The 25,208-nt window shown below is 42.0% G+C and overlaps 2 protein-coding genes across 2 annotated transcripts in view; one reads left to right on the plus strand and one right to left on the minus strand.

The window, feature by feature from the left end:
• Positions 1-2,511, minus strand: part of LOC144534606 (BCL11 transcription factor A-like) — a 37,150-nt gene extending 34,639 nt beyond the window's left edge. Inside the window, exon 1 of the mRNA XM_078276617.1 lies at positions 2,109-2,511. Coding sequence (XP_078132743.1) covers positions 2,109-2,163 — 55 coding nt within the window. The 5' untranslated portion in view covers positions 2,164-2,511. The remainder of the gene's footprint in view (positions 1-2,108) is intronic.
• A 4,776-nt stretch (positions 2,512-7,287) lies between these two features.
• On the plus strand, positions 7,288-19,991 carry cep170ab (centrosomal protein 170Ab). The gene is made up of 18 exons (XM_078268390.1): positions 7,288-7,392; positions 7,514-7,603; positions 8,858-8,936; positions 9,143-9,201; positions 9,673-9,838; positions 10,423-10,551; positions 10,678-11,130; positions 11,318-11,688; positions 11,839-11,967; positions 12,076-12,208; positions 13,156-14,631; positions 15,411-15,654; positions 15,845-15,953; positions 16,051-16,212; positions 16,669-16,757; positions 17,176-17,269; positions 19,566-19,617; positions 19,735-19,991. The coding sequence occupies exons 1-18, from the start codon at positions 7,288-7,290 to the stop codon at positions 19,989-19,991; spliced, it is 4,197 nt and encodes a 1,398-aa protein (XP_078124516.1).
• Positions 19,992-25,208: the final 5,217 nt, after the last annotated feature.

Genomic DNA, 25,208 nt, shown 5'->3' on the forward strand with positions numbered 1-25,208 from the left:
CGGGTCAGACGAGAAGGTGGTGAGGGACTATGCAAGATAGGCCCTGTTACCTGTATGTTCAACTGCATTAAAGATGAGGGAATTTGCCCCTATTTTACTGGAGCTTATCGTAACCAGTTTATGACATGGACACAGGCGGGGTGTGTGAGGCTGGGTTAGGTGGAAAGATTTTCTTCAAACCAAATAATCTCATTTTGATGCCACGCAAGAGTGATGTGAATAACTTTGAAAACTAAAATATAATCCTTTTCTCAGACATCCGGCTGCGGCAGAATTTAAATCAGTTTAGGCCAGTGTTTCCCACTGGGCTACAGTAGGAGGTCTGTTTCACTATCAGGAAAATCATTAGGCCTCTTTCGTTTGCCATTTTCCATTTTTATGGCTCCTGTTATAACAGCGGATCAATAATTTCATTTCTGGGGATTTTTTTTTTTTCATGATCAAATGGAGCAAAAAAAAGAAATAAATGTATCAAGCATGTAAGGTAAATGTCCTCTGCCTGCATAAATATGTAATGAAGTGTCCCTTGATAGTTCACTATTGGCCCCAAAACAAGATGATGTAGTGTCAAGTAGTTTGCTGTTCAAATAAATAATATGAATATACAAGACATAATTCTTATGTGAAACTAACTGAACTCAAAAGATCTGGGTCAGAGAGCCAAAAGAACAAATGATAAGGTCTAAATTAAAACCTCTGAAATTGGGAAGAAAGTTGATTTTGAAATGTGAATATTTTTTTGTAAATTGTTCTATGCAAACCACCCTATATCTGCTTGTCTTTAAACACTTTATGTCTGCATTCTCTTTTGATATTTTCAATATTTCACTTTCTCTTTCCTCCTTTAGAAACCTCACACGAGAAGCACAAGGAGCATAAAAATATCCACTTCAGTTATTTCTGCTAAAACAATCCTCTGCATGTGCTTGGTCAAGCAGCACAGGGATAAAGTGGATCAAGTTCAAGTCCATAAGTGGCCTACAGGAGTACAATCATATTGCGCCCCCCACTGGCAACCCTTTAGACAATTAGCCCTCACAAGAAGGCATATATGTTGCGAGAGCATAATTGGTTTCAGCCGAAATGGGAACAGCATGCAGTGACACATTTACTACAGAAATAATTCAGGACAAATGGAAAACACAGGCTCCTGATCTCCACTTATGACTTAAATTATAACAATGTGTATATTTGGAGACGTCTCCGTATTCACTGAAGTGTATGAAGCAGTTATCAGACGCATGGTGGGAAAACATTCTCCTGCAAAAATAAACGCGTCTAGACAGCGCGAAAATCATATCATGCAATTATGCAATATCAATCAATGCCCTGTATTTTTTTTTTTTTCGCACGCGCGTAAAACGACTTTCCTGATTTCCTCTACCGTAGTTGCAAAACAATATCGCGCACGGAGATTGACGTGGATTTAAACTATAGAGCAGCATCTATCTGTTAATGACACTAGATAACATGCTGCGCATTAAAGACGTGATGTTAAAACAGCAGCTGTGAGGAATTTGTGACACAGAAACTATATTCCGTCTAGGTAAGGCACACGAGGTCTCTGCGCTGTGGACCAGCGGGCATGTAAACACCACTTCCCTGTGTCCAAACCAGCTCAAACCTCTGTAAATACATTCTAACAACCAAAAGAAGAACGTGCTTAGTTGTTGTGGAACAGCTTTATACGCTACATCTATAAACGTATGAGCTGATGGCAGCAGTGCAGTAGGCTTGGGCTGCCTTCATATAGGCAAAGGTCTCTGGCCATAAAGCATATGCATGCCCTTTAATGGCGAAAGAAACCTTGAAGGCTGCGTTAGCCTATACAACACAGTTAACCAACACAAGTTGAAGCTCTCTGTCACGTTGTTTGAAAACTTCTAGCAGAGGATCCCATAATCAATATAAAATAACCTGTAGCCTAGTCTTGGATGTGTTTGCGTTTTTGGTAATTTCACTCAGGACAGCGGTGTGCCCGTACGTGGCCGTATCCTACCTATTCAAATCCCCCGAGGAAGTTGCCCTGTACATAAGAAAACAAGAACTGGCTCGTTGAGAGCGACAAACAGCTAACTGAAGTCAAAATGCGATTCAGTTCCACTTACACGAAAACTCCCGTTTGCTCAAGTGCTGGGGTTTGCCTTGCTTGCGGCGAGACATGTTGGTTTAGTGGCGGCTTTTCAGCTGAGTTCACATTGGGAAATCCGTTCCTACAAGGTAGACTCCAAATGAAATTTCTTCATTGATGCGTCTGACGTCCAAATAGGAAAAAGAAGAAAAAAAATGAAGTGCAGCTCATACAGAGGGTGAGGCGTCGCGCGCTTCGGGCTGTGCGGACCTCTTCATGACTTTTTCGCAAAGAGAGAGTGATGGGGGTACGGCGATACCCCCCTGAGCTGCAAGTTCAAGTGCGGACGTGACGTTCCTTCGAACTTGAACGTCAGGAGATGGACGGACTGAGACATAGAAAACATGGGCAGGGCGAAGCCGGCCAGTGGGAGGGGGACAAGTCGTAATAAAAACCAATGGACACTCATTATAGACTACCTATGGAAGGAGGCGGGGTGGGGGGGTAGGGGGGGGAGAGAAGAGAGACCCCGAAGACACCAATGGACAGAGGGGATCAAGGGGGCTGGGCTAAGAGAGCGAGAGAGAGAGAGAGAGAGAGAGAGAGAGCGAGAGCGAGAGAGAGAGAGAGAGAGAGAGAGAGAGAGAGAGAGAGAGAGAGAGAGAGAGAGAGAGGAGTTATCCAGGGAAGTACAGGAGCAGTCAGCGCATGTTTTAGTATAAACCCTGTTTTACTGCTCCATATTTATAGGAGTTTATTTTCAGGCTGATTTAAATAATAATTGATTATGTAAATGTTCAGTAGACTGGAGATTGTATATTTACATAAAGGTGGGATAAAGTGTCTTTTTTCATCATAATTATTAGCCTATATATATATATAAATTATGGCCATGACAGAAAGAAACTATGTATTTTTTGTTTGTTTTTGTTTTTTGTTAGATTGGTTTCTTTTGTGATATTAAAGCTTTCTATAGGCGACGAATTAGCAATGAAGAAGAGCTCTTTATACGGTTTCCATCGGTTTCCCTATTTGTAGGCTATATGTATAGGCTACATAGTGGATCAATTTACAATTTACAAATGTTAACACGGGTGGCCGAAATGCAAGACAGCTAGATAGAATATCAAATGAACAGTATTGTAATATAAAATGAAAAAGAGAACAAGAAAAAAACTAATCTACTAAATAATGGATGTCAGCCTTCATTTAGAATCCAATGTCCTTTGATTTATAGGCTACACCGTCATTTGTTTTGATGTTTGATTTGAAACAGCGTGTTAAAGGTGTTAAATCGGCGTGAACAATGCACCTGAGTCTATTTTGAAAAATCTATAGGCTATAAAGTGAAACAGAGATTTGTTGTTGCAGCTTATCTTAATGTTTTCATCTGACATGTTGTGTATGTGATAGATAAGCAGACACATTTCTTAACAGAGTAGGCTACAACAGCACTTATGATTATTATTAAAAACACACTGCTGAAACGTTACTGCACTGTAATATTCTGTTATAGTGTTGTCATATTATATATGATATATCTAGCCTATTCAAATGATTTAGCATCTATGTTGAGTAGTTTTACAGAAGCACACGCAGTGCTTCCAGATTTACAATCACATGCAACCAGGCAAATAATGGCCCATTATAAACTGGGAGCTGAAAGAGTAAACTAATTATGACTAAAATCATTTGAATCATTTTGAAACATCGCTGCAATTCTACCGCTGTTTTGATTGTGTTTTTGGCTTCAGCTACAAAGCATAATGTTTATCTTACAATAAAAGCACAAGAAAAAGACACCTAGGCTAAATGTTCTCATCCTTCAGGAACCCCTCTGAGGCTTAATGCATCAATGATGTGTGGCTGCACTTTAAACGGTATAGGCTAATAATTGCTGTGTAATGGAAGCTCAAATGGGTATTTAGCTAAAACAATGAATGTCACATAGTAGAAGAAGGCTAACCTATAGCAGGGCTTACCTGGGTCCCATTTGTATAATTATATAAATTACACAAATGTCAATTCAATGTTGTTTATAGTGTCAAATCACAGCAGAAGTTATCTCAGGACACTCAGATAAAGTAGGTCGAGACCCCACTCTATGTGTCGAAAATAACCTAAAGAAAAGTATTATTTTTTCTTTTTAATAGTCTATATCTTTTTGGTTTCATTTCGCTATATTAAATAAAGTTATAACAAATTGAGTTTGAGCCATATTACTCACATTTAGGCTATTACATCTCCCATAACTTAATACAGATGGGGGCTCATAAACAAGAGTCAGGAGAGATCATTCTCATAAACTGTGTTTCATATAATTAAGAAAAAATAAATATAACTGATTTGCCTAAGTGCTAGTATTCCAAACATACTGATTGATATTTTTGGTTCGGTTCGATTCGGTTTGGTTTGATTTGGTTTCATGAGACTTAAGTGATTTTGAATAATTTAGTTGTTGCCATGAAATCCTCATAATTGATCAGGCTCAGGAGCTGTATCTTAGCCCTCTTCCACGTCACAGCTCAATACTTTGGCGCCATCTAGTGTTTCAATTGGAAATTGACTCAAATCATGATGCCATTATATAGTCAATAATGTTTATACAGAGTATTGAGTTGGGCTATAATTTATTTCTTAGCCCAGGCCTCAGAATGGCACATAATTATTTTTGTCTTAATGCAAACTACACTTAAATTAGGCTATAAAAAATACGAACAATAATACTTTACTACTATTACTCAAATAGTCTACAAACATACATAATATTGTGTTAGATAAGGGGTTGGATGTCCTCAAAACCTATATATATATATATATATATATATATATATATATATATATATATATATATATATATATATATATATATATATATATATATATATATAATTTTGTCCCAAAGCTGGAGACCATGTAGAAATGTTATTGCAATTTCAAAACCAGATTCCCCAGGAACCGCTTGTTGTACCGATGCATGTGTTCATAATCTGCTTTTTCATACGTAGGCTACTATTATATATACAGTCTATAGACTCTATATAATAGTATGTATTAGGCTTTTTGTTTGATATTATTTTATTTGTAAGTCTCGGTGATCGGCTCGTATTTTAAACAATAAAGAAAGTAAGACATCTTTTTTTCTCTTACATAGTTTAGTACTATTCTTTCTGGGAGAATTTATCGTTATGATCAACTTAATTCTTTCCTGGATTTTATATCACCTTAGTACCTAAATTAATGTAGAAACACACACACACACACACACACACACACACACACACACACGCACGCACGCACGCACGCACGCACGCACGCACACACACGCACGCACGCACACACACACACACACACACACACACACACACACACACACATTTCTCAGACCAAAGTTACAGCCTCATATAGGCCTATACGCTCATATATTGCTTGTCCAAAATCCACCATTACTTATATAATACAGGCCACTCACCGTTTTCTGTCAGTATATTACATAACCTCATATGCTCTTCCTATACGCGGACATAGCGCCACCGTGAGGCCAAGACACAGTGATGCTGAAGGAGCAGGGCTGGGCACGAGCAGCAGCAGCAGCAGCAGCAACGCTGTTCATAATCCTCCCCATATCGGATGCTGATTGTCCGTAGAGCCCCTGGTGAGTGCCATGTATCTTCCTCTGTTAGTCGGTTCTGTTCCTGCTGTTGTCTCCTCCTGCTTTCTCAGCGCCGAGGATGGAGACGGTGAAATGAGCATCGCTGTGTTTGTGCGACAAACAAACCTATAGCCTGTCGTCCATCAGGGGAGAGCCTCGGCTGCACAACAGCAAACAGCCTCCTTAACCTGATTTACAATAACATGTGAGAACTGTTATCGCTGAATTTGTCTTAATTAGCCTCTATTTGGCTTAAAGAGCGCGCGGGACAGAAGAGGGATAGAACGTTAAGGATCAATATCCTACGCTTCAGATGACAAGTCGGTAATAAGCATTCACGGGAGACACACACTGTAGATTTATTTATTTATAATGTGCGTGGGTTTTGTGTTTTTGTAGCCTATATTAGTTTATTTCAAGGGGATATTCCTCTCTAGAACGGTGTCGTTATCAAATGTCTCCATGATAAACGCTGGACTGAGACACGGCCTAACTGGGCTAATTTGCAGGCACTGTCATTGGCCGACTATAACCCATCAGCTACCGCCGCTTTAAAGCACACTTGACGTGTTGTCATTTGCAGAGGAGATTTATGACTGAGAGTGGATGATGAAGCCGTGTGTGGTCAAGCGACTAAAAGGAAAATCTGGGCCACTAGAAGCCCACTGAAAGGATTAACAAGTCCATTTCTCCACAGGGAGGGGGGGCTGTAAGGTCCCATTGTGATCTAGTTGATGCACAAAAAAGGAGTCCCAAATATGACAAAGTGTGCATAATTAGATCCCACTAATTCCCCTATGGCTTCTTCAGAGCGTGAGTCAGCAAGGCCTGTGTTCTGATGATGATGCTCCTGCAGAGGGAGGACCAGCTGTTTGTCTCAGTGAAAAGATCTGTTGTGCTGGTATATGTTCATGGGCAGTCTGACAACTGCATGGGAATCATATGAGAGCATCATGGGGAGCAAAGATGTGGGTTTTCAAGAAGAACAGTATTGCTCTCTTTATCTTCTATTTCCACTGCCTCTCCCTGGCATGTGTGTGTCTAACTTTCTAAACAGCGTCCACTTAATTTAGCTGTCGAAATGTACATGTATCATATCTATCTTTATGGATGTCTTTCTCATTATTTACCCACATCATCCTTACTTCCTCTTTCTTTTTGTACAATGTATAACTCCTCCAATTTTTTCGGGGGTGCGGCATCTGTGGTGGATATTTTAATTTGGGAGTTTAGTAGAATGCCAAGATTCTTTAAATTGTTTTTACACTTACAGTTCTTCTTTGGTATTGTTTGCTGCATTACAAGGAGAGATAGGCATGTCAGTGTCCTCGGGTGATACCTGAAATAGCTACTGTGCATATGGCACACACATGCACAAACACACAGCTGTTTTTATTTGTTCTGTAATTGCATGAAGTAACTGTAAGTACACTGTAAGAACTTGTGTTTTTATTGTTTAAAGCATTACTTGTGAATAGACTCATGAATGGATAACTGCAGTCTAACACTGTTCCTGTTTTCAGCAGGATGCATTAAGGGTCAAAGGTGAGCTAGTGAGGCCGAGATGAGTCTGACTTCCTGGTTCCTGGTTAGCAGCGGGGGGACGCGTCATCGTCTCCCCAGGGAGATGATCTTTGTGGGGAGGGACGACTGCGAGCTCATGCTGCAGGTACAGTACTCCTCCAGACACAAGCTCTGAGCTGTCATTTCTCCATCTGGGCTGGATTATCATCTGAATCGCTGAGATTAGCGTGGATTACAGTGATTGACTGGATATTGTGTGATTTAAGTCCCGCAGTGTGGACAAGCAGCATGCTGTCATCAACTATGAGCCAAATACAGACGAACATAAAGTGAAGGACCTGGGCAGCTTGAATGGGGTGAGTGTTTTCTGTATCACTATTCTGTGTCATTACTGCTTTATTTACTTACTGCTCAGAAAAGATACAGTAAAAGGCAGACTGTGTTATACATCAACCCTAGAAGGATGCTTTCACAGTCATCTGCTGAAGAGGGAAAGTTTCTCTGCTCACTTTAAATTCCAGCATGATTCTGTGACATCACAAATAGTTGGAAGCTAATCCTGGTTAAATATGCAATTTACACAAGCACATACACTGGACATTTCAGTGAACTAGATCAGTGGTTCCCAACCTGGGTTCCGGGGACCCCTCAGGGGGGCAGCAAAGATCACAGAGGGGGGCGCAAGTCTTTATCTGGTTTGAGGTTGAGGTAAAAAAATATATATTTGCGCATGTTAAACAAATTATGATAATACACTAGAATATATAATGTATATAAAAGTCTGTATGAAAACTATATATTTTTGTTCTGGCTTAAAATTGTAGGCAGGCTACTTAGTAGGCCAAACCTCCGGGACCTCTTAACCTGTGACCCTTGCTGTCATCAGGTCAGCTGCTAGCTGCTATCATCCCTCGTTTGTCCTGCCGCCACGGCATCACTATTTTATGAATGAAACAACGTAAAAGTGCTGATAACTCCTCTTTATCAAAAAAAAGAAAGTAAGGCTCTATCTCGAGAGTTACCTCCACTTCTGTTTTCGGGGGATCAGCTTTTCTTAGACATAAGTAGGGGGGGCGCCAAGCAAAAAAGGTTGGGAACCACTGAAGTAGATGACATATTCCAAGCAAATGCTTATTACAAATGATTATTTAGGGTATTCTTATGTCCTTAAACATGTCTGAGGAAGATCTATACATACTGAAGTTCATGATAGAAGATGGTGTCAGTTGTAGTGTTGTCATCAACAAGTGCTAAGCTACCCTCTGATGAAAACTGATTGTTTCATTTCTTTGACTATCAAGCTATCATGCGCAGGTCATGGTTTTTTAATACCCGCACCGACCCGACCAGTTTTGAGAGCCAACCCACACCGCACATGCCACAAAAAAACGTGATGGTGTGTGTGTGTGTGTGTGTGTTTGTGTGTGTGTTTGTGTGTGTGTGTTTGAGAGAAAGAGCTTATTATTAATAACTTACTCAGAATGCAGCTTTTGTCGCTTTTTGACTCGCCTGCCTGAACCCATGATATTTTCTAGTTAGCTTACTCAAACCCGACCCACAACCTATCTTAACCCTGTTGTTCTTAATCACTCTTGTTTTTTTGTTCGCAGACATTTGTCAATGATGTCAGAATACAGGAGCAAATCTACGTCACGCTGAAAATTGATGACAAATTGAGGTTTGGATACGATATCCTTTTGAATATGGCCTTTTGTTCCCGTCGAACCTAGTGACATGTAGCACAAGGTCAGTGTTCACAACACTGTAACTTTATATGATCTTGAATAGCTGTGAATGCTCATTGCACTCTGCCTGCTGCATAATAGATAAGGCTATCAGTGCATGTTTCTCACCCCTGCAAAGAGTTCATCGTCTTCTACCTTAACCTGCCTCACATACCAACCTGTTCACTGTGGTTCGAGGAGAGATGCATATTCCAGAGGAGGCCCTAAAGGTTAGACAGCACCCTGTGCATGTCCATGTGTTAATGGAGAGAGTAAATATGTCTGCTCAATGTTCAGTGCAGCAAGCCGTGTAAAATAAACAACCTGAGTGAGGTGGATTTTAGTCAGAGAGCGAAGAGTTCTGCTGAACTGGGAAAATACTACTTTTCAAGATAGATGAATCTGCTGTTTCATCACAGCAAACTGCCCAGGTAGCTGTAGAAAGGGTAGGAATTCATCTTAATGAGGAAGATGAAAGTTTGATGCAGTAATATTCAGAATGTCTTCTCAGTTATAAGCGATGACCGAGATAAAAAAAAAAAAAAGTATAGTCTGGAGTTATGCACTATAAGTTGTATGAGAAAGAATGTTTTCTAAAATGTCCAATAAACAAAAATCTGACTGCCCTGGTATAGATTTAGCAGCGCTTTCATGTTTTGCCTCTATCTCTCTAAACTCTCCTTGCTTGTCCGGACCGTCAGCATGAGAAGTTCAGTATCCAGCTGCAGCTGAACCAGAAGAAACCTCCAGAGGTGGAATCGGCGAAATCTGAGGCGATACCCTCCGAGGCAGCAGCGGCAGCACCAGCATGTGAAGGGGCCGCCGCCAAACCCCCCGAGGCCAGCAGGGTGGAAGAAAAGACAACAAGTGAGAATGTCCGAGGATGCAGTGCACAGGATACTGGTTACTATACTACATGAGCAAATCAATGACACCGATCTCAGTCTTTAGATGCCTCTGTCACAAATTTAGTCTCAGGATAACGTATTGATGGTTAGATATGGTCAAAAGTATTTTAGCAAGTATTTAGCAAAAGATTAGTCAATTAATGTATTTGTCAACAATTTTGAGTCATTTATCAATCAATAAGGCCAAACTTTAGCTGGTTCTTGCTTCTCAATTTGATGATTTCGTTCTTTTGTCCGTTTTATATCTTCGTAAATTGAATATGTTTGAGTTTTGGTCTGTTGGTCGGACAACAAAAACAATTTTAAGAGCTCATCTTGGGTTCTGGGAAATTGTGATTGGCATGTTTGACAAATTCCTGACCCAAATTATGCAAATTATATAGTATAAATACATTGATAAACACTTAAAATATGTGCTTACATTACATAATTGTATATTATGTATTCAAAACCATTATAAATGCTAAAGGGGTGGGGGTGTGGTAAATGTAGCCGTGCCATTCCCATGTAAGACTAACTGTCTTACTGACTAACTTTTGCCAGGGGACGGAGCAGTGTTGCACAGAATCACGCCCCTCTATGGCCAGCCGGCCTGGTGGGGAGACGATGACCAGCAACCCGGGAGGCCTGAGGAGAAGAGCTCAGATCGGAAGCGAGAAATATCTGAAACAGGTATTTGCAAGACTGCAAAAAAACTACTTAATGTCTTTTAATATCTCTAATTTACGCAATTTTAAATATGTTCAGTTTAGTAGACCTTATGGGGCTAAATACATATGTTTGCTTTAATTTTGACAGACAGCAAAAAATGTACAGAGGTCCCAAAGTCTGCCCCGCAAACAGCTTCCAATCAGGAGCCTAGCTACTTTGAGATCCCAACCAAGGATACTTCCTCATTAGGTAAAGTGAGTGGTGAGGCCCCTTCACGAGAACAAGAGGCTGGTGCTTCTTCTGCTGCAGAGCCCATCCACGGCCACGCCTCCTTCACCATTGAGTTTGACCCTGGGGCGTCAGGTAAAGTGACTGTCAAAGATCGAGTGGCGAAGGTGGGACCGGAGACCAGGCCGCATCCTAAAAGAGCTGTTGGGGAGGAGCTGAGTCCACTTCAAACAGCCATGGTAGCTGCGGAGGTTAAAGTTGCCGACTGGCTGGCCCAGAATGAGCTGCCGTTGGCCCTGAAAGACACGGTCGCAGAGGATGATGGGGAAAGTGTAAAGAGTGATGTGCCTGTACAACTGAAGAGTCTTAAAGGTGTGTATGTGCAGCCATTTGGGCAGCATGTGTGTGTGTGTGTGTGTGTGTGTGTGTGTGTGTGTATTTAACATTAGATGTGTGTTGTTTACTTCAGTTTAATTTAGCCAAAGCCTCTCTTTAACCCTCCTCGTCTCTGTCTTTACATTCTGACACATTACCGTCTTCTAAACCTATGCCGTGCCAGGCAGTAAACATGAGGACGGTACTCAGAGTGACTCAGAGAATGCACTTGGCGAGCAGCGCAGGGCTGCAGCAATGGAGGAACGCTCGTGGGGGCTGTGGGGCAGTGCAGGGATGAAGATCAGAGAGGGTCGCGCTAACGTACCAGAGGGGCTCTTCGCAGAGGAGGACAGTCCTGCTCGCCGTCGCAAGACTTCGACTTCCAAAATGGCAGGTGGATTCGTGGAGAGGCGACGGGGCTCGGCACCACATCAGCAGAGTGGGCGTGATGAGTGCTATCACCACGGGGATGATTATAGTGACAGAGGGACCTATACTATTGAGCTGGAGAATGGAGATCATGAGGAGGAAGAGGCTAGGAAAATGATCGACAAGGTTAATTAACCCCATTTTCTATAATCATAAAACAATCATTTTCATACATGTATGCTTGCTCACGTTTGCATGTGTGTGTGTGTGTGTGTGTGTGTGTGTGTGTGTGTGTGTGTGTGTGTGTGTGTGTGTGTGTGTGTGTGTGTGTTGCAGGTGTTTGGTGTGGATGAGCAGGAGGGTGTGTGTGTATCCAGGTTGGGTGGTGCTGACCAAAAAGAAAGGCTGACCTCCCAGAGGTCTGGTACCGGAGACAGAGGAAAGCCTGGACGCATGGAGACAGAGGTGCAAAAACTGAAAGCTTTTGAATTCAAGCCAAAAATGTGCCAGGTGTCTAAACAGTGTAATTTACTATCATGTTTCTCTTGTATCTTTCATGCTGTCTTTGTCCAGGTACTATCTGAGGAATTGATGGTGGGCGGTCCTCGCTGGGTTTCGCAGTGGGCCACTCTGGCTGCCAATCACATTAGGACAGACCCTGAGGGATCAGGAGGAGAGAGTCACATCATGGTCACAGAGGACAGAGGTAAGATGGTCAATCATTTAAAGCTGAAGTGATTTAGGGCCCTATTTTAACGATCTAAGCGCACGGCATGAAGCGTATGGCGCAGGTGCGTTAAGGGCGTGTCCAAATCCACTTTTGCTAGTTTGACGGGGAAAAAAAGGGTCCGTGGTCCGGGCGCATGGTTCAAAAGTTTTGTACTTAGTGTCTTCATTAATTCATAGGTGTGTTTTGGGCATAACATGCAATGAACCAATCAGAGTGTCATCTCCCACCGTAATATTTTTATTTTTAATCTTTTGCATGTTTGTGTGCTGCTGCGCTTCCCTGTGTGTGTGTGTATCAAGCATAGTGTGCGCACACTGTGCACGAGCCTAGGCGCATTTTACTAATTTGCTGTTAAAATAACAATGAAATGCTGCGCTATTGACTTTAGACCAGGTTTTTGTTGGTCAATGGCACATCTCATGGTTAATCTGGTAGGAAGTAGGGCTGCACAATATCTCGTTTTTTTAATCGTCATCGCAATATCAACTGGCGCAATAACCATATCGCGAAAGGCTGCGACATATCGTGATGGACGCTTACGGATGGATTTTTTGTGTTAGTTGAAAGAAAATATCAGTAGAAACCGCACTTCAAAATCTATCAGTCATTCTTAATTTAGTGGGGCCTTTTATATTCAATTCAATGTTACATTTTTTCAATAAAGTAATGTTGGAAATGGTTTCCTTTCATTTGTTTTAAATTCAACAAGCATTTTTTTGTATTATAGCAGAATGCAAGTAATATCGTCAACGCCATATTCAACGTTATCGCATATTTTCTTCATATCATGCAGCCTTAGTAGGAAGAGACTCACTAAATGAAAACCACAGTACCAGTGCATAAATTCTACCAGAACACCACCCACCGTTGATATGTAATATACAGCGGACCCACTTTAGTAATATGTTTTTCTCTCCTTTCAGCTGAAATAAGTGAGTCCAGCTATTCAGCCTCCTTTGTCTCGTCTAGCTACACGGAGCAAAAGAGGAGAACCCTGCCCCAGCTGCCAGGTGAGGAGCTCACCCTAGGAAGGAGGACCCCAGGCGCAGGCTTGCGTACAGATTTGGGGGAGAAACAGGACACAGAGCTACAGGAGAAGGAGAGCCAGGGGGAGAAGACGGCCAGGGGAAAGAATCGGCCCGGTCATGGCGTTGGAGGTGCGGGCAGTCACGGTGGTAGCCCCAGTCGCTCCTCACCAGCCAAGTCACAGGACAGTGCTGGAGGGAGATCATGCCAGTCAGGTGTGTTGACCAAGCTCCCCCCTCGTCCACTGACCAGCGGGGAGAAAAGACTGGAGGAGGCACGGAGGAGGAAAAAGGAAGAGGAGAAGGCTAGGGAAAGTAGCGGGAAACCATTGTTGAGGCAGGAGAGTTTTACTGTGGAGAAACCAAGCTCTAGCATGCCCATTGAGCTCAGACCTTGTATCGATGGGCTCAAAAGCAGCAGATCTCAGAGCAAGGAGGCTGGCATTGACAGCACCACACTGCAGAAAGACTCAGAAGCTGTGGCAGCCTTTTTAGAGACGACTGTGTCAGACCAAGGTGATCCACCAAGTCAGTCCATTGAAGGCTCCATGTCACCAGAGTCAGACGTGGACACGACCAGCACAGTAAGCCAGGCTGACGGAGCCAGAAAAGTAAAACGGCGGACTCTTGCAGGACAGCAGAAGGAGAGAACGGTAGTGTGCTCATCCGGCAAAGGCCCTGCTGGGGGCCGAGAGACCCAGGACAGGAGGGTCAAGACCAGGGCATCTGGTCCTGCGCAGCCCAGCCGCCCCTGGACTTCCCAAGACCTCACTGATGATGACGTCAACTCCAACTCACTCCTCTCTGACTCCCAGCCCACCTCTACATCAAGAAAGGAATCTAGAAGTTCACATACCAGAGCCCAGACTGGGAGCACAACAGTGGGGGCTGGCACCAAGTCTAGTCGGGCTAAAATCAACCAGGCCCCAGCCTCCTCTGCAGCCAGTAAAACCACTAATGTTCCCAAACCCAGGCCCACCAGGGCATCCCTGCTGAGGCGAGCCCGCCTTGGGGACTCCTCAGACACTGAACCTGCTGATCTTGACCGGATGTCGGTAGCTTCTGAGGCCTCCACCGCAAGTTCCACATCCAGGACAGGGATGGCAAGAAGGGGAATGTCCAGGATAGAGGCTCTGGCACAGCCGAGGAAGCCGAGGGTGGGCTCCCCGTCCGCCCAGAGTGACTCAGAGGCCACTGTGACAAGAAGTAGAGGTCTTGGGGCCCGGAGCGCTGCAGGTGATTATGCCATAAGACAAGGACTAAGAGGGACTAATATGACCTCAGTGTCTGGACCCAGAGCTCGGGCTAACAGCGCCTCCAAGCTGCCTGACAAAAATAAAGGCACCTCCTCATATGGACATGCCACACCTGCATGTAAGTTGTCTTTCCATTTACTCTCATGTCCATTGAATAAGGAAATAGTTTGGTAACACTTTACTTGAAGGTATCTACATAAGAGTGACATGACACTGTCATGAACACATGACACTGTCATGACACATGAACCCTAACCCTAACTCTAACCCTAACCCTAACTTGTCATGACAAAAACCGAGTGGCACTTAATGACAGAAGTGTTATGTCATAAACGTGACACGTTCATGATAGTGTCATGTCACTCTTATGTAGATACCTTCAAGTAAAGTGTAACCAATAGTTTTCTCCTTCACACATTATTTCCAAGTCACTGCCTAAAAAGTAATACAATTTGTCTGTAAAGCATGTAAAATGAACAAACCTTACATAAACAGTGGGTCAAATGATTATGTATAATGTGAAAGGATTCACTCATAGTGACGAAACCACGGAAAATGATCACTCTTAACTTTGCCGAGTTTTTAAAGCATCTTTCAGCTTTTTGTTTTGGTGTTATGGTCTAAAACTAACAGCACCAAGCAGCTTGACTAAATGGTAAACATCCTGCAGCATTTAGCAGCTATTTCTCTTTGTTGACGGAAACCCAAAAAGTGCTAAAAGGAGAGTGAATATTGGTATGGGTTCATTAGGTTGCCATAAACATGACTCCAAATGAATGTTATTGTTGTCTGATGGACGTGTGTAAAGAACACATTTGCCCAATCAACCTGAATGTTGTGTTTACAGCACATTTGAAGCACAGTTTAAACTTAACTTCCATTTGTTCCTAACATTAGCTGGCACTCGGTGGCGCCGCGTGCCTGTGGAGTATGCCTCCACCTCAGAGGACGAGTATGGCTCAAACCGCCACATATCCAAGCAGGGCCACTCGCGGCCGTTCCCTTCCACTCGGGTAGGCCAGCTAGGAGGGTCAGCCCCAGCAACTCCTAATCCTGCAGGCCTATCTGCCCTGAGGCAGCACTCCAGGGAACAGGACGAGTATATGAGAGACTGGACAGCACACAGCGAGGAAATAGCTAGGTACGTAGATGAGAGGGACTCCAGGGCAGTTTAAGAAGAGTGATGAGTCATGATAGCAGTATTCAAACATGCTTCTCCTGCTCAGAGGTATATTTCATTTTCATGATTTTACGTTTTGGTCAAATAAAACAAGAATAATTTGTTTAACATATATCAGATGGTGATTTTCGTATTTGTGCTTGTTCCTCAGAATTAGCCAGGACCTAGCCAAAGACCTAGCCATGCTCGCCAGAGAAATTCATGATGTGGCAGGAGAGATAGACTCAGTCAGCCCTGCAGCCACTGACCCTGGAACGCTGGTAGTCAACAGATTATACAATTATTATTTCTATCTACTAGATTAAATACCTACAACAACAAAAAAATCTAATTTTGTATATATTTGCTGCTACTCAGATGGAGGAGCGTGTATTTGATGACAGCTTGGACCCGAGTGGTCCTTCTGCAGAGCACAGCAGTATTCTGGGAACCAATGTGCGGTCTGTAGAGCTTCGACCCCAAAGCTCTAGTGGACAGAGCTCCCGCTCCATCCGCCGACAGACATGGAATAGAGATGATGTGAGTCCCTGTTTCAATTTTAAACAATACTCAAAATACGCAGGCAATCTGCATACAATAGGGCTATTCCAGAGTTGAATTGTGGATGATTTACTCATTTAAGTCTTTATTTCATGTATGAGTAAAGAGTTTACTGCTGGAGCATACTGAACAATTGTGTAGCAGGTCAACTCATGTCAGTCTGTACCACAGTGTGCCACAAGAGGGGGCTCCCTACATGCCAACTACAGTCACCCTTCAACAGACAAACTGTGCTTCTGATTGGACCCAAAGCTACTGACTGAGCTGATTAGAAATAGTTTATAAATGCATAGTCATAGCTAAATTAGGCTAAATTTAGCATTAACATTGAAAGGGTTGCGTTACCCTTCATAGTTTCTCTCTATAATTCCACTATGTGCATTCATTGTATGTCAGTGTTAAATAAAAGATGTGTTCCTTTTCGTCATCTATCAGGCGGTGCTAGACAGTTTACTACTAGCATCTGTCACTCAGCTCTCAACGAGGATACGTCAGTCTGTTGACAAAACAACCTGCAAAATCAGGTGAGCATCATGCTGCATGACAAAACAGGAAGTGGGTCCATGTGCTGCTATAGTTATTTGGTGTAAATGTAATATATGTTATAGCCTACTGAGAAATAGACAAATGCAGGATAGAATTGTTAAAATGGAAACATATTACAGAGAGGTAAAATTCCTGTATGTGTTTGATGTTAGAACTAGGACAGGCAACACAATTTGAGTGGCACATCACAAAGGTTTACACTGACAACCAGCTACATGTCTTACTCATTAATACAGGCAGGATGACAACTCAAAGGCCTTTTCTTTATTCCTACAATCTACAGACAATGAATGAAATCACTTTAACAGTCAACTAATACTTCTATGAAGAGGTATATTAAAAAATATTTTTCACACATTTTACTTTCATCTATTTTTATACCGACTTGTCTTCCAGGATCCTCTTCAAGGATAAAGAACGAAAATGGGAAGAGATTGAGAACAAACTGCAGGCAGAGCGCGACTCCTTGCTACTCAAGTGCTCCAATAAGGTGATGAGCCTGTCCACTTCTCACACTTTGTCTGTTTAATCTGCTGAAGGCTCGTGAAACAGACAAAAAAGTGATATTTTTAGCCACGCTAGCAGCATTGTTCTAGAGATTATCTCTCCACCTTTTGTCCAGACTGAAATATCTCTATTGGATGGATTGCCATAATATTGGGTTCAGACATTTATGTTCCCCTCAGGTTGAATTGTAATCACTTAGGTGACCTCTCAACCTTTCCTCTAGAGCACTACCAGGTCCAAATTTCACTTTGTCCAATACTTTGGTACTTACAAAACTAATCACATTCCCACCAGGCTCAACTGTACTTTGTGTTAATTGCTAATTAGCCAATGTTAACACACTAAACTAAGACGGTGAACATGGCCAAGATTATTCCTTCTAAACATCAGCATATTAGCATTGTCATTGTTAGCATGCTAATGTGAGCATTCAGCATTTCCAAACCAGCTAGAGCCTCACAGAGCAGTTTGCGTGACTGTCGACTGTTCAAGTGTTGTGTCCGAATGTGTGGTGAGGATTTCAGTATGGGCTCAAAATGATTTCTGTGAAGAAAAAAAAAAACATGAAAACCACTCCATCCATCCATCCATCCATCTTCATCCGCTTATCCGGGGTCGGGTCGCGGGGGTAGCAGCTCCAGCAGGGGACCCCAAACTTCCCTTTCCCGGGCCACATTAACCAGCTCTGACTGGGGGATCCCGAGGCGTTCCCAGGCCAGGTTAGAGATATAATCCCTCCACCTAGTCCTGGGTCTCCCCCGAGGCCTCCTCCCAGCTGGACGTGCCTGGAACACCTCCCTAGGGAGGCGCCCAGGGGGCATCCTTACCAGATGCCCGAACCACCTCAACTGGCTCCTTTCGACGCAAAGGAGCAGCGGCTCTACTCCGAGCTCCTCACGGATAACTGAGCTTCTCACCCTATCTCTAAGGGAGACGCCAGCTACCCTCCTGAGGAAACCCATTTCAGCCGCTTGTACCCTGGATCTTGTTCTTTCGGTCATGACCCAGCCTTCATGACCATAGGTGAGGGTAGGAACAAAAACTGACCGGTAGATTGAGAGCTTTACCTTCTGGCTCAGCTCTCTTTTCGTCACAACGGTGCGATAAATTGAATGTAATACCGCACCTGCTGTACCGATTCTCCGACCAATCTCCCGCTCCATTGTCCCCTCACTCGCGAACAAGACCCCAAGGTACTTGAACTCCTTCACTTGGGGTAAGGACTCATTCCCTACCTGGAGAAGGCACTCCATCGGTTTCCTGCTGAGAACCATGGCCTCCGATTTAGAGGTGCTGATCCTCATCCCAGCCGCTTCACACTCGGCTGCGAACCGATCCAGTGAGTGCTGAAGGTCACAGGCCGATGATGCCATCAGGACCACATCATCTGCAAAAAGCAGCGATGAGATCCCCAGAAAACCACTGTTCATTTTAAAGTGATGACCATGTGTTATTAACCATGGCTGAATAGCACAAAAGATATGGTCACAGAAAAAAAGAGTAAATGTGTGCTTGTGTTAGCATGTTACCATCCTTTTTTGCAAATGGAAAGACGTGCATTGTGTGAGGCATTTTACATCAGACAGTCAAATTTCAGGCAAGTCTATCAGCATAATAATGTGCTTTTTTTTTAGTTTAGCATAAATTAATACAAAAAGACAGAAACTGAAAGGCAATTTGATATGGCTACACTAATGAATTATTTTGCCTAAGAATTTGTTAATGTCAGTAATCCATTAGCTTCTCAAAGGGTGAGATTAATGCCATACAGTTTTAAATACACCCCTTCCCTTTCTCTGTAATCGTACAAGCCACACAATATCTGATTACTTACTGAAGCAATCACGGTGAGTGCTGACAGTATTACAGCTGTCTGGGGGATCAAATCAAAGACGCTTCAGTCTTGCACATACCATTTTGATTACCTTGCAAATTCCCTTTTTGGAGAGCAGAGCACACCAAACATGGTTGTTTTGATGGGGAAAGAAGACTTACAAGCTGTTGCGGGTGCAAAAACTTTGAAGTCCACAAAACTTCTGCCTCTGACGGTAGCCAGGTAATAAATCCTGCCTTTAACCCAGCCTGGCCTCATGTGAACCCTTCAAGAGATATGTCTATCCACCACACAGTCACAGGCCTCATAAAGCATTACTGAGCGTAAGCGGCACCACTCCAAACTTATTCCTGCTGCCACCAAGAGATGAATGGAGTTGACTTATTTGGTGTATGAACTTTCACTTACTTAATCACATCAACCAAGTTTTATGTTTTCGTTACAGGAAATTTCAACCATTATTCAAGACCTGAGGAGAGTGGAAAGACAACTGCTCGGTATGAATGTGATGATCTTTGAGTTTTTAGTGAACTATGACCCATCAAATTACAAGTGCCTGTACTGCGTTGAATTCAAGAATAATTTCGAATGTTTGTTCTGCACCAATCTGACAGTAATCGACATGATGGTGGACCCAGACGGCACCCTGGATGCCCTGTCCAATCTGGGCCTAACCAGCCCTCTGACTGACCAGAGGATCAGCCCTGGGACTCAGCAGGGGGTGTCGGTGTTGCACCCTGGAGCTGAAGCTTCCTCCAGCACACTCTCGAGGCCTGAAGGACGGGACACTGAATCATGCGGACCTTCAGGCCATGCAGAGGTGGCAGAGCGAGACCCAGGGTCCCGACAGAGCCCGAGATCCTACAACTGATACTGTACATCATTCGGAATGCATCCTTTATGTTGGACATATCCTGAAGTTGTGAGGTGAGAAGTATTTGGTTTCAGACAAAGGGGGAAAGAGGAAAGAGAATAATTGCCTATTCGGTGGGAAAGCCTGACTGCCCTATCTGTCAATCAAAGTGACTCGTGATAGGACTTTGTAAAGGTCCAACACTACCAAATAGCAGCTCTTGTCAGATATATAATATGAAACATAACAGTTTTTATTGGTTAGCTCTGAAAAGCTCTGAAATAATATACAGTAACCCATATGTGTTTTTGTGTTGCAGCTCATTCTTATTAAACATTATCCTTGATAACATTTAAAAAAGAAGAACATATGTAAAAATTGAGAGGATTCAATGTTAAAGATTAACTTAAGCTGACTTAGGACAATGCAGAAACCCAAACTAAAACTGTCAAAAGGTGTGTGTGAAAAGTGTTCTTCTATCCTGCCATAGAATTATTTATGAAAAAAATATATATTATATTGTTGGCCTGTTGCAGTTGCAATCCCCAATCCTGTCTCAGTAATGATTTTCCGTCAGAAAAGGCCATGTTGCTTATTTGCTGGGAAAAGAACTGGGTATGTACAGTATGTACCAGTGTAAATGTTTATAATAGTTCAATTGAAAACTCCCATCCATGCCTCCATTTCTTCTTGTGGCGATGTCATATAAAAACCAGTGTATCAAAGATGGACTGTGTGTGTTAATAGAAACTATTAAATCAAATGTAGCTCCCAGAAAGGTTTTCCTCTTCCAAATGTATTTTGTCACAAGTGCCCTGGATCAAACAATCATTACAGTTGAAGATGAGGGATGCTAAAGTGTACCAGAGATGTGGTGGAGATGGAGAATTTGTTTTGCACATTACAAAGCTGATATATGTTAATTTTCATCTCTGATTGACCAGCACGTGATGTGCCCCTGCGGCACTCCTTTATCATGTCGATGTCCTCGATCAAAAACAAAAGCAAGGTGAAAGCCAGCTGCCTGCATATGAACAGTTTGTCAAATTAGATTCTGATCACAAACAAAATGTTGTGTTTGAATCAGCATAGACGGGGGGGCTACCTCCAAGTCCTGCAGCTGCATTTTATTGTTAATGATGCAATGAGAAGAATGCACAGTGTAACGACTGTAGGTTTTCCAATGTCTTGCCTCATGCCAATGTTTACACATGAATGTAACCTGATCAGAACTGTTGAAAACATTTTAGCCAAAACAACTTGAATAAAGACTGATTATTGCATTTTGTGCTCAGCACTTTCTGTACTTTGTCTTTGTTTGAGCATTTAGAGAATTTTTGTTTGGATGTTTTGTATACCGTTTTTTCTTTGTAATGATGTTTGGTTAAATGTTGACCTTGCAATATCTGTGTATTGTTGGTCTCATTTCCAATAAAATGCATGATAATCATGAGCTATTTTGTTTGTTATTTTTTCACAATAATTCCACTGCAGTGCAGCGTTGATCTGATTTGGTGTGAAATGATTTTTAACAGTGGTAGGAAGTAACTCAGTACATTTACTGTGCTCAGTTCTGAGGTACTTGTGCTTACTTGAGTATTTCCATTGTATTTTACTTTATATTTCTACTCATTTCAGAGGAAAATACTGTACTTTTTTGTACTGCTTCACTACATTTATATGGAAGCTACTTTTTACATGCAAAGCATATGATCAGATTATAAAATATAAAGCATCATAGATTAAAATACACAACAGTATAAAGTAGTTAGCTTAAAGTCCGCCCTCTACAGCCTTAAAATTAGGCCTACATGTTAATGTATCAGTAATAATATAACACTCTGAAGTGGTCATTCAGCATTATAAGTTATACTTTTACTTTAGCGACTTTTGCTGATACTATGTAGCCTACTTTTAAGCGACTATATTATTCTCATAAAAACAAAGGTTCGACCACATTTAGGGTATTCTTACTGGAGATATTTACCACTTGAATCATAATGTTCCAATTTTTCCTTTAACTATCTTCTATGTAGTTTTAAATCACTATTCATTAAGCACTATCTAAATCACGAATCTACATATATAACAAAACGATGTATCAAATGCCTGTAATGTGAAAGGCGTTGCTAGGAGTGATGGATCCACAGAGAATCAATACCGAAACAACACTGTCATCGATCCCCTCACATATACAGACAGACCTCTGTAGCAGGCACGTGCACACTTAGACATCAAAAGGGGCTTGAGCACCTGCCCTTTTTCCTCCTTGAGAGAAAGTGCCCTTTTTTCTGGATGCATGTATTTTTATTTTTATTTTTTATTAATGAATGTAGCCTATATAAACTTAGCACAAAAAGTCAGTCTTCCACACACTACTATGGCTCCTGTTTGTGAAATGAATAAATTGTTAAATTGCCAATATGTCTTGTTTCTTCAAACTTCAATTATCCAATCCACCAAACACCAAACGAGTTAATGGCAGAATAAGCTGTTTGGCATTGGCAGAGAAGATTTGGCAAATTTTTCATGGGTGCAACCCACATACTCAGCGCTGCTGCTCATGCCACAAATGCATGTTCCTTACAAATGGGGCACCATTTGAAAGGGAACTAAACAGGCTTTCCAACGGTATAAGATGTATTGCCAAAAAGCGTTGTTACCACAGAGAAATAATCTACCAAACACAAATTTCCTTAAAAAAAAAAGTATGTTACCAGTGTTGTGACCAAGTCATCTTTGCTCAAGTCCCAAGTCATTTGGTCGAAGTCCCCAAGCAAGTCTCAAGTTATTATTTTTGGGGTAAGTCAAGTCAAGTCGAGTCACTTGTTTTTAGCCCCAAGATAAAGCACTTACAGCTCTTACCTGTAGCATTCAGTCTGTTTACAGATAAAAGACACGGTATTAGTAGCCCATCTAATAAAATGATTGGCTAGTTTGTATAACTAGTAGGGCTGAGCGATATGAAGAAATAAAATATCACAATATTTTTGACCAAATACATCAATGTCGATATTGGTAGTGATATTGTAGGGTTGACTTTTGGTGCTTTCACAAAAAATGTACATGAGATTTTAGATAATCATCAGTAATGTGGATATAATGACTAAGTGGGTTAAGGCAAATAACAGAACAGCTAGAACAGTCAGAAAAATGACATGACTTTACTGTAATGCAGCCTGTAAAACCATGAAAAGACAACACTTGTGTCATATCACGATATTACGATATCCAAAATTTAAGGCGATATCTAGTCTCATGTATCGATGTCGATATAATATAATATCAGTTCGCTTTTTTCCTTCTTCCGTGAAAGTTTCAATCCAAAAGTGATTACTCGTGGCACAGCCATTGTGGTGTTCTGGTCCGACTAATGAGGCTTCATCAGGGGTCTTTAATGTTGCGTGTTGCCATAGCAAGGACTTTGACTGACAGACAGTTATCCAATCATGACAATCACATACCGGGGAGCTTTTTGAGTCGTCCAATCATGATTCACATGCAGTTAGACAGACAGAAATGTGTACTCGAGTCGACTCGAGCCCAAGTCACCAAGTCTCAAGTCAACTCATCTCTGGATGTTACCATCCTGTGAATAAACACATTCAACATGCAAACTGGGCATTCCTTTCAGTTTTTGTGCCTCCGCCTCGGCCAAACTTGCATACTTTTTCCACCAATGGTTTTTAATATTACATTAAAAAAGGGAAACGGTGTAAGATAAAGTAAAACAAAATCTTATCAGATATGAGGTCAAACTTGATTTGTCTATCTCTAGTAAAAAGCTGATTACTCCTTTTAAGTTTCTGCTTCTTCTTCATCACCCCAGAATCTCCTCTTGGCAGTCATCATCCAAAGCTACAACCTCCCATATCCTTCCTCCACAAGAAGCCCAATCTCCCCCCTCCCTATCTGGCCTTTCTCTCATTCTTTGCAGAGTACACACGGCAAATTAGGTTTTAGAGGCCCCGCTGCCACAGCCAGTGCACTACTAATTGTATGTGTCCAGATATTCTGCTCCACTTCCTTAATCCTTAAAGCTGTGTCAGGGTTTTTCTCCCTTGTGAACAACATTCATCGTGGCTTCACATCAGCCCTTGTGCAAGTGTTCACCTAAGTGGGAACAGTTTGGCTGAATTGTTTCCACTTAGTTTTATTAAGTTCAGGTTCCCTGTAGATTTCATTGCCACTCTCACACTGCTCGCATTTATTGCATACAAATAAAATATTCATATCACTGCAGCTATTTTTTGTCTCGTAGCTGTTAGTCTGGACCTCCTTAACATAAGAAGGATGTGTTTATTTGCTCATGTAGACACATTACAATATCATATCAATATAAGGTGATGCACAGCATGTGCTCCATGCACTTTTCAGTTTCAGTGTACTTGAACTGTCATTGATGATTTAGCACCTATGCGCCCTCAGAGTGAATGAGATGTATGACGCTGCGATGTGTGTGTGCAGGATACTAAAGGTATTTTACACCTCCTCATCGATAGACCATCATAACTTATGGGTTTTGGGGAGGAGAACAACCGGATAAGGCAAAAATGCTTTGTCAGCAAGTGGAATCCACTCCAGAATCCAGGAGTAGTTCATAAACACAGTTAAGTACAGTCCATCAAATTAAATGCCTGATTGACCTTACTGTAACTGTTGAAAAGCTGAAAGATTAGCCACCTCAATGTAAAAAATGTTGAATAACAGTTTAATATTTTGGTCAAGACGCTTATTTGCTTTCTTGCTGACAATTAAAATGAGAAGAGTGATGCCACTCAGGTATCAGCGCTGTGGAGATAGGTCTGGCAATGAGAGACTAGTCTGAGTGGTACCACTGAGATTGACTGTAGCCAGCTGTTGGTTAGCTTAGTCTTGAAGCAGAGGGAAACAGCTAGCGTGGCTCTGTTTGAAGGTAACATCTGCCTACCTGCATTAAAAACTCTCTCCCAAATCAAAAAACTAGAATGCAAAAACTGAAATTTGTGATGTCATCAATGTACAGTGTGGAACTGCTCCATTGACAATGAATTGGGAAATATGTTTTTATAGATGACACTGAGAGCACCCATAGGGATGTTCTTAGTATATGGGAAAATTTTCGGTTTCAGGACCAAGAACACGACAATAGAAAAAAGTCTCATTTTAAAATGCTCCACAACTACTGAATCTTTTTTTTAAGATTATTTTTTGGGGCATTTTTAGGCTTTAATTTTCACAGGACAGATGAAGATG

The sequence above is a fragment of the Sander vitreus genome, chromosome 2 (genome assembly GCF_031162955.1).
Source record: "Sander vitreus isolate 19-12246 chromosome 2, sanVit1, whole genome shotgun sequence".
Taxonomy (NCBI): Eukaryota; Metazoa; Chordata; class Actinopteri; order Perciformes; family Percidae; genus Sander; species Sander vitreus.

Coding starts and splice junctions, on each gene's coding strand:
- cep170ab (XM_078268390.1), top strand. CDS start 7,288: ATGAGTCTGACTTCCTGGTTCCTGGTTAGCAGCGGGGGGACGCGTCAT. Junction 11,131..11,317: donor ACAACTGAAGAGTCTTAAAG/GTGTGTATGTGC, acceptor ATGCCGTGCCAG/GCAGTAAACATGAGGACGGT. Junction 14,632..15,410: donor TGGACATGCCACACCTGCAT/GTAAGTTGTCTT, acceptor TCCTAACATTAG/CTGGCACTCGGTGGCGCCGC.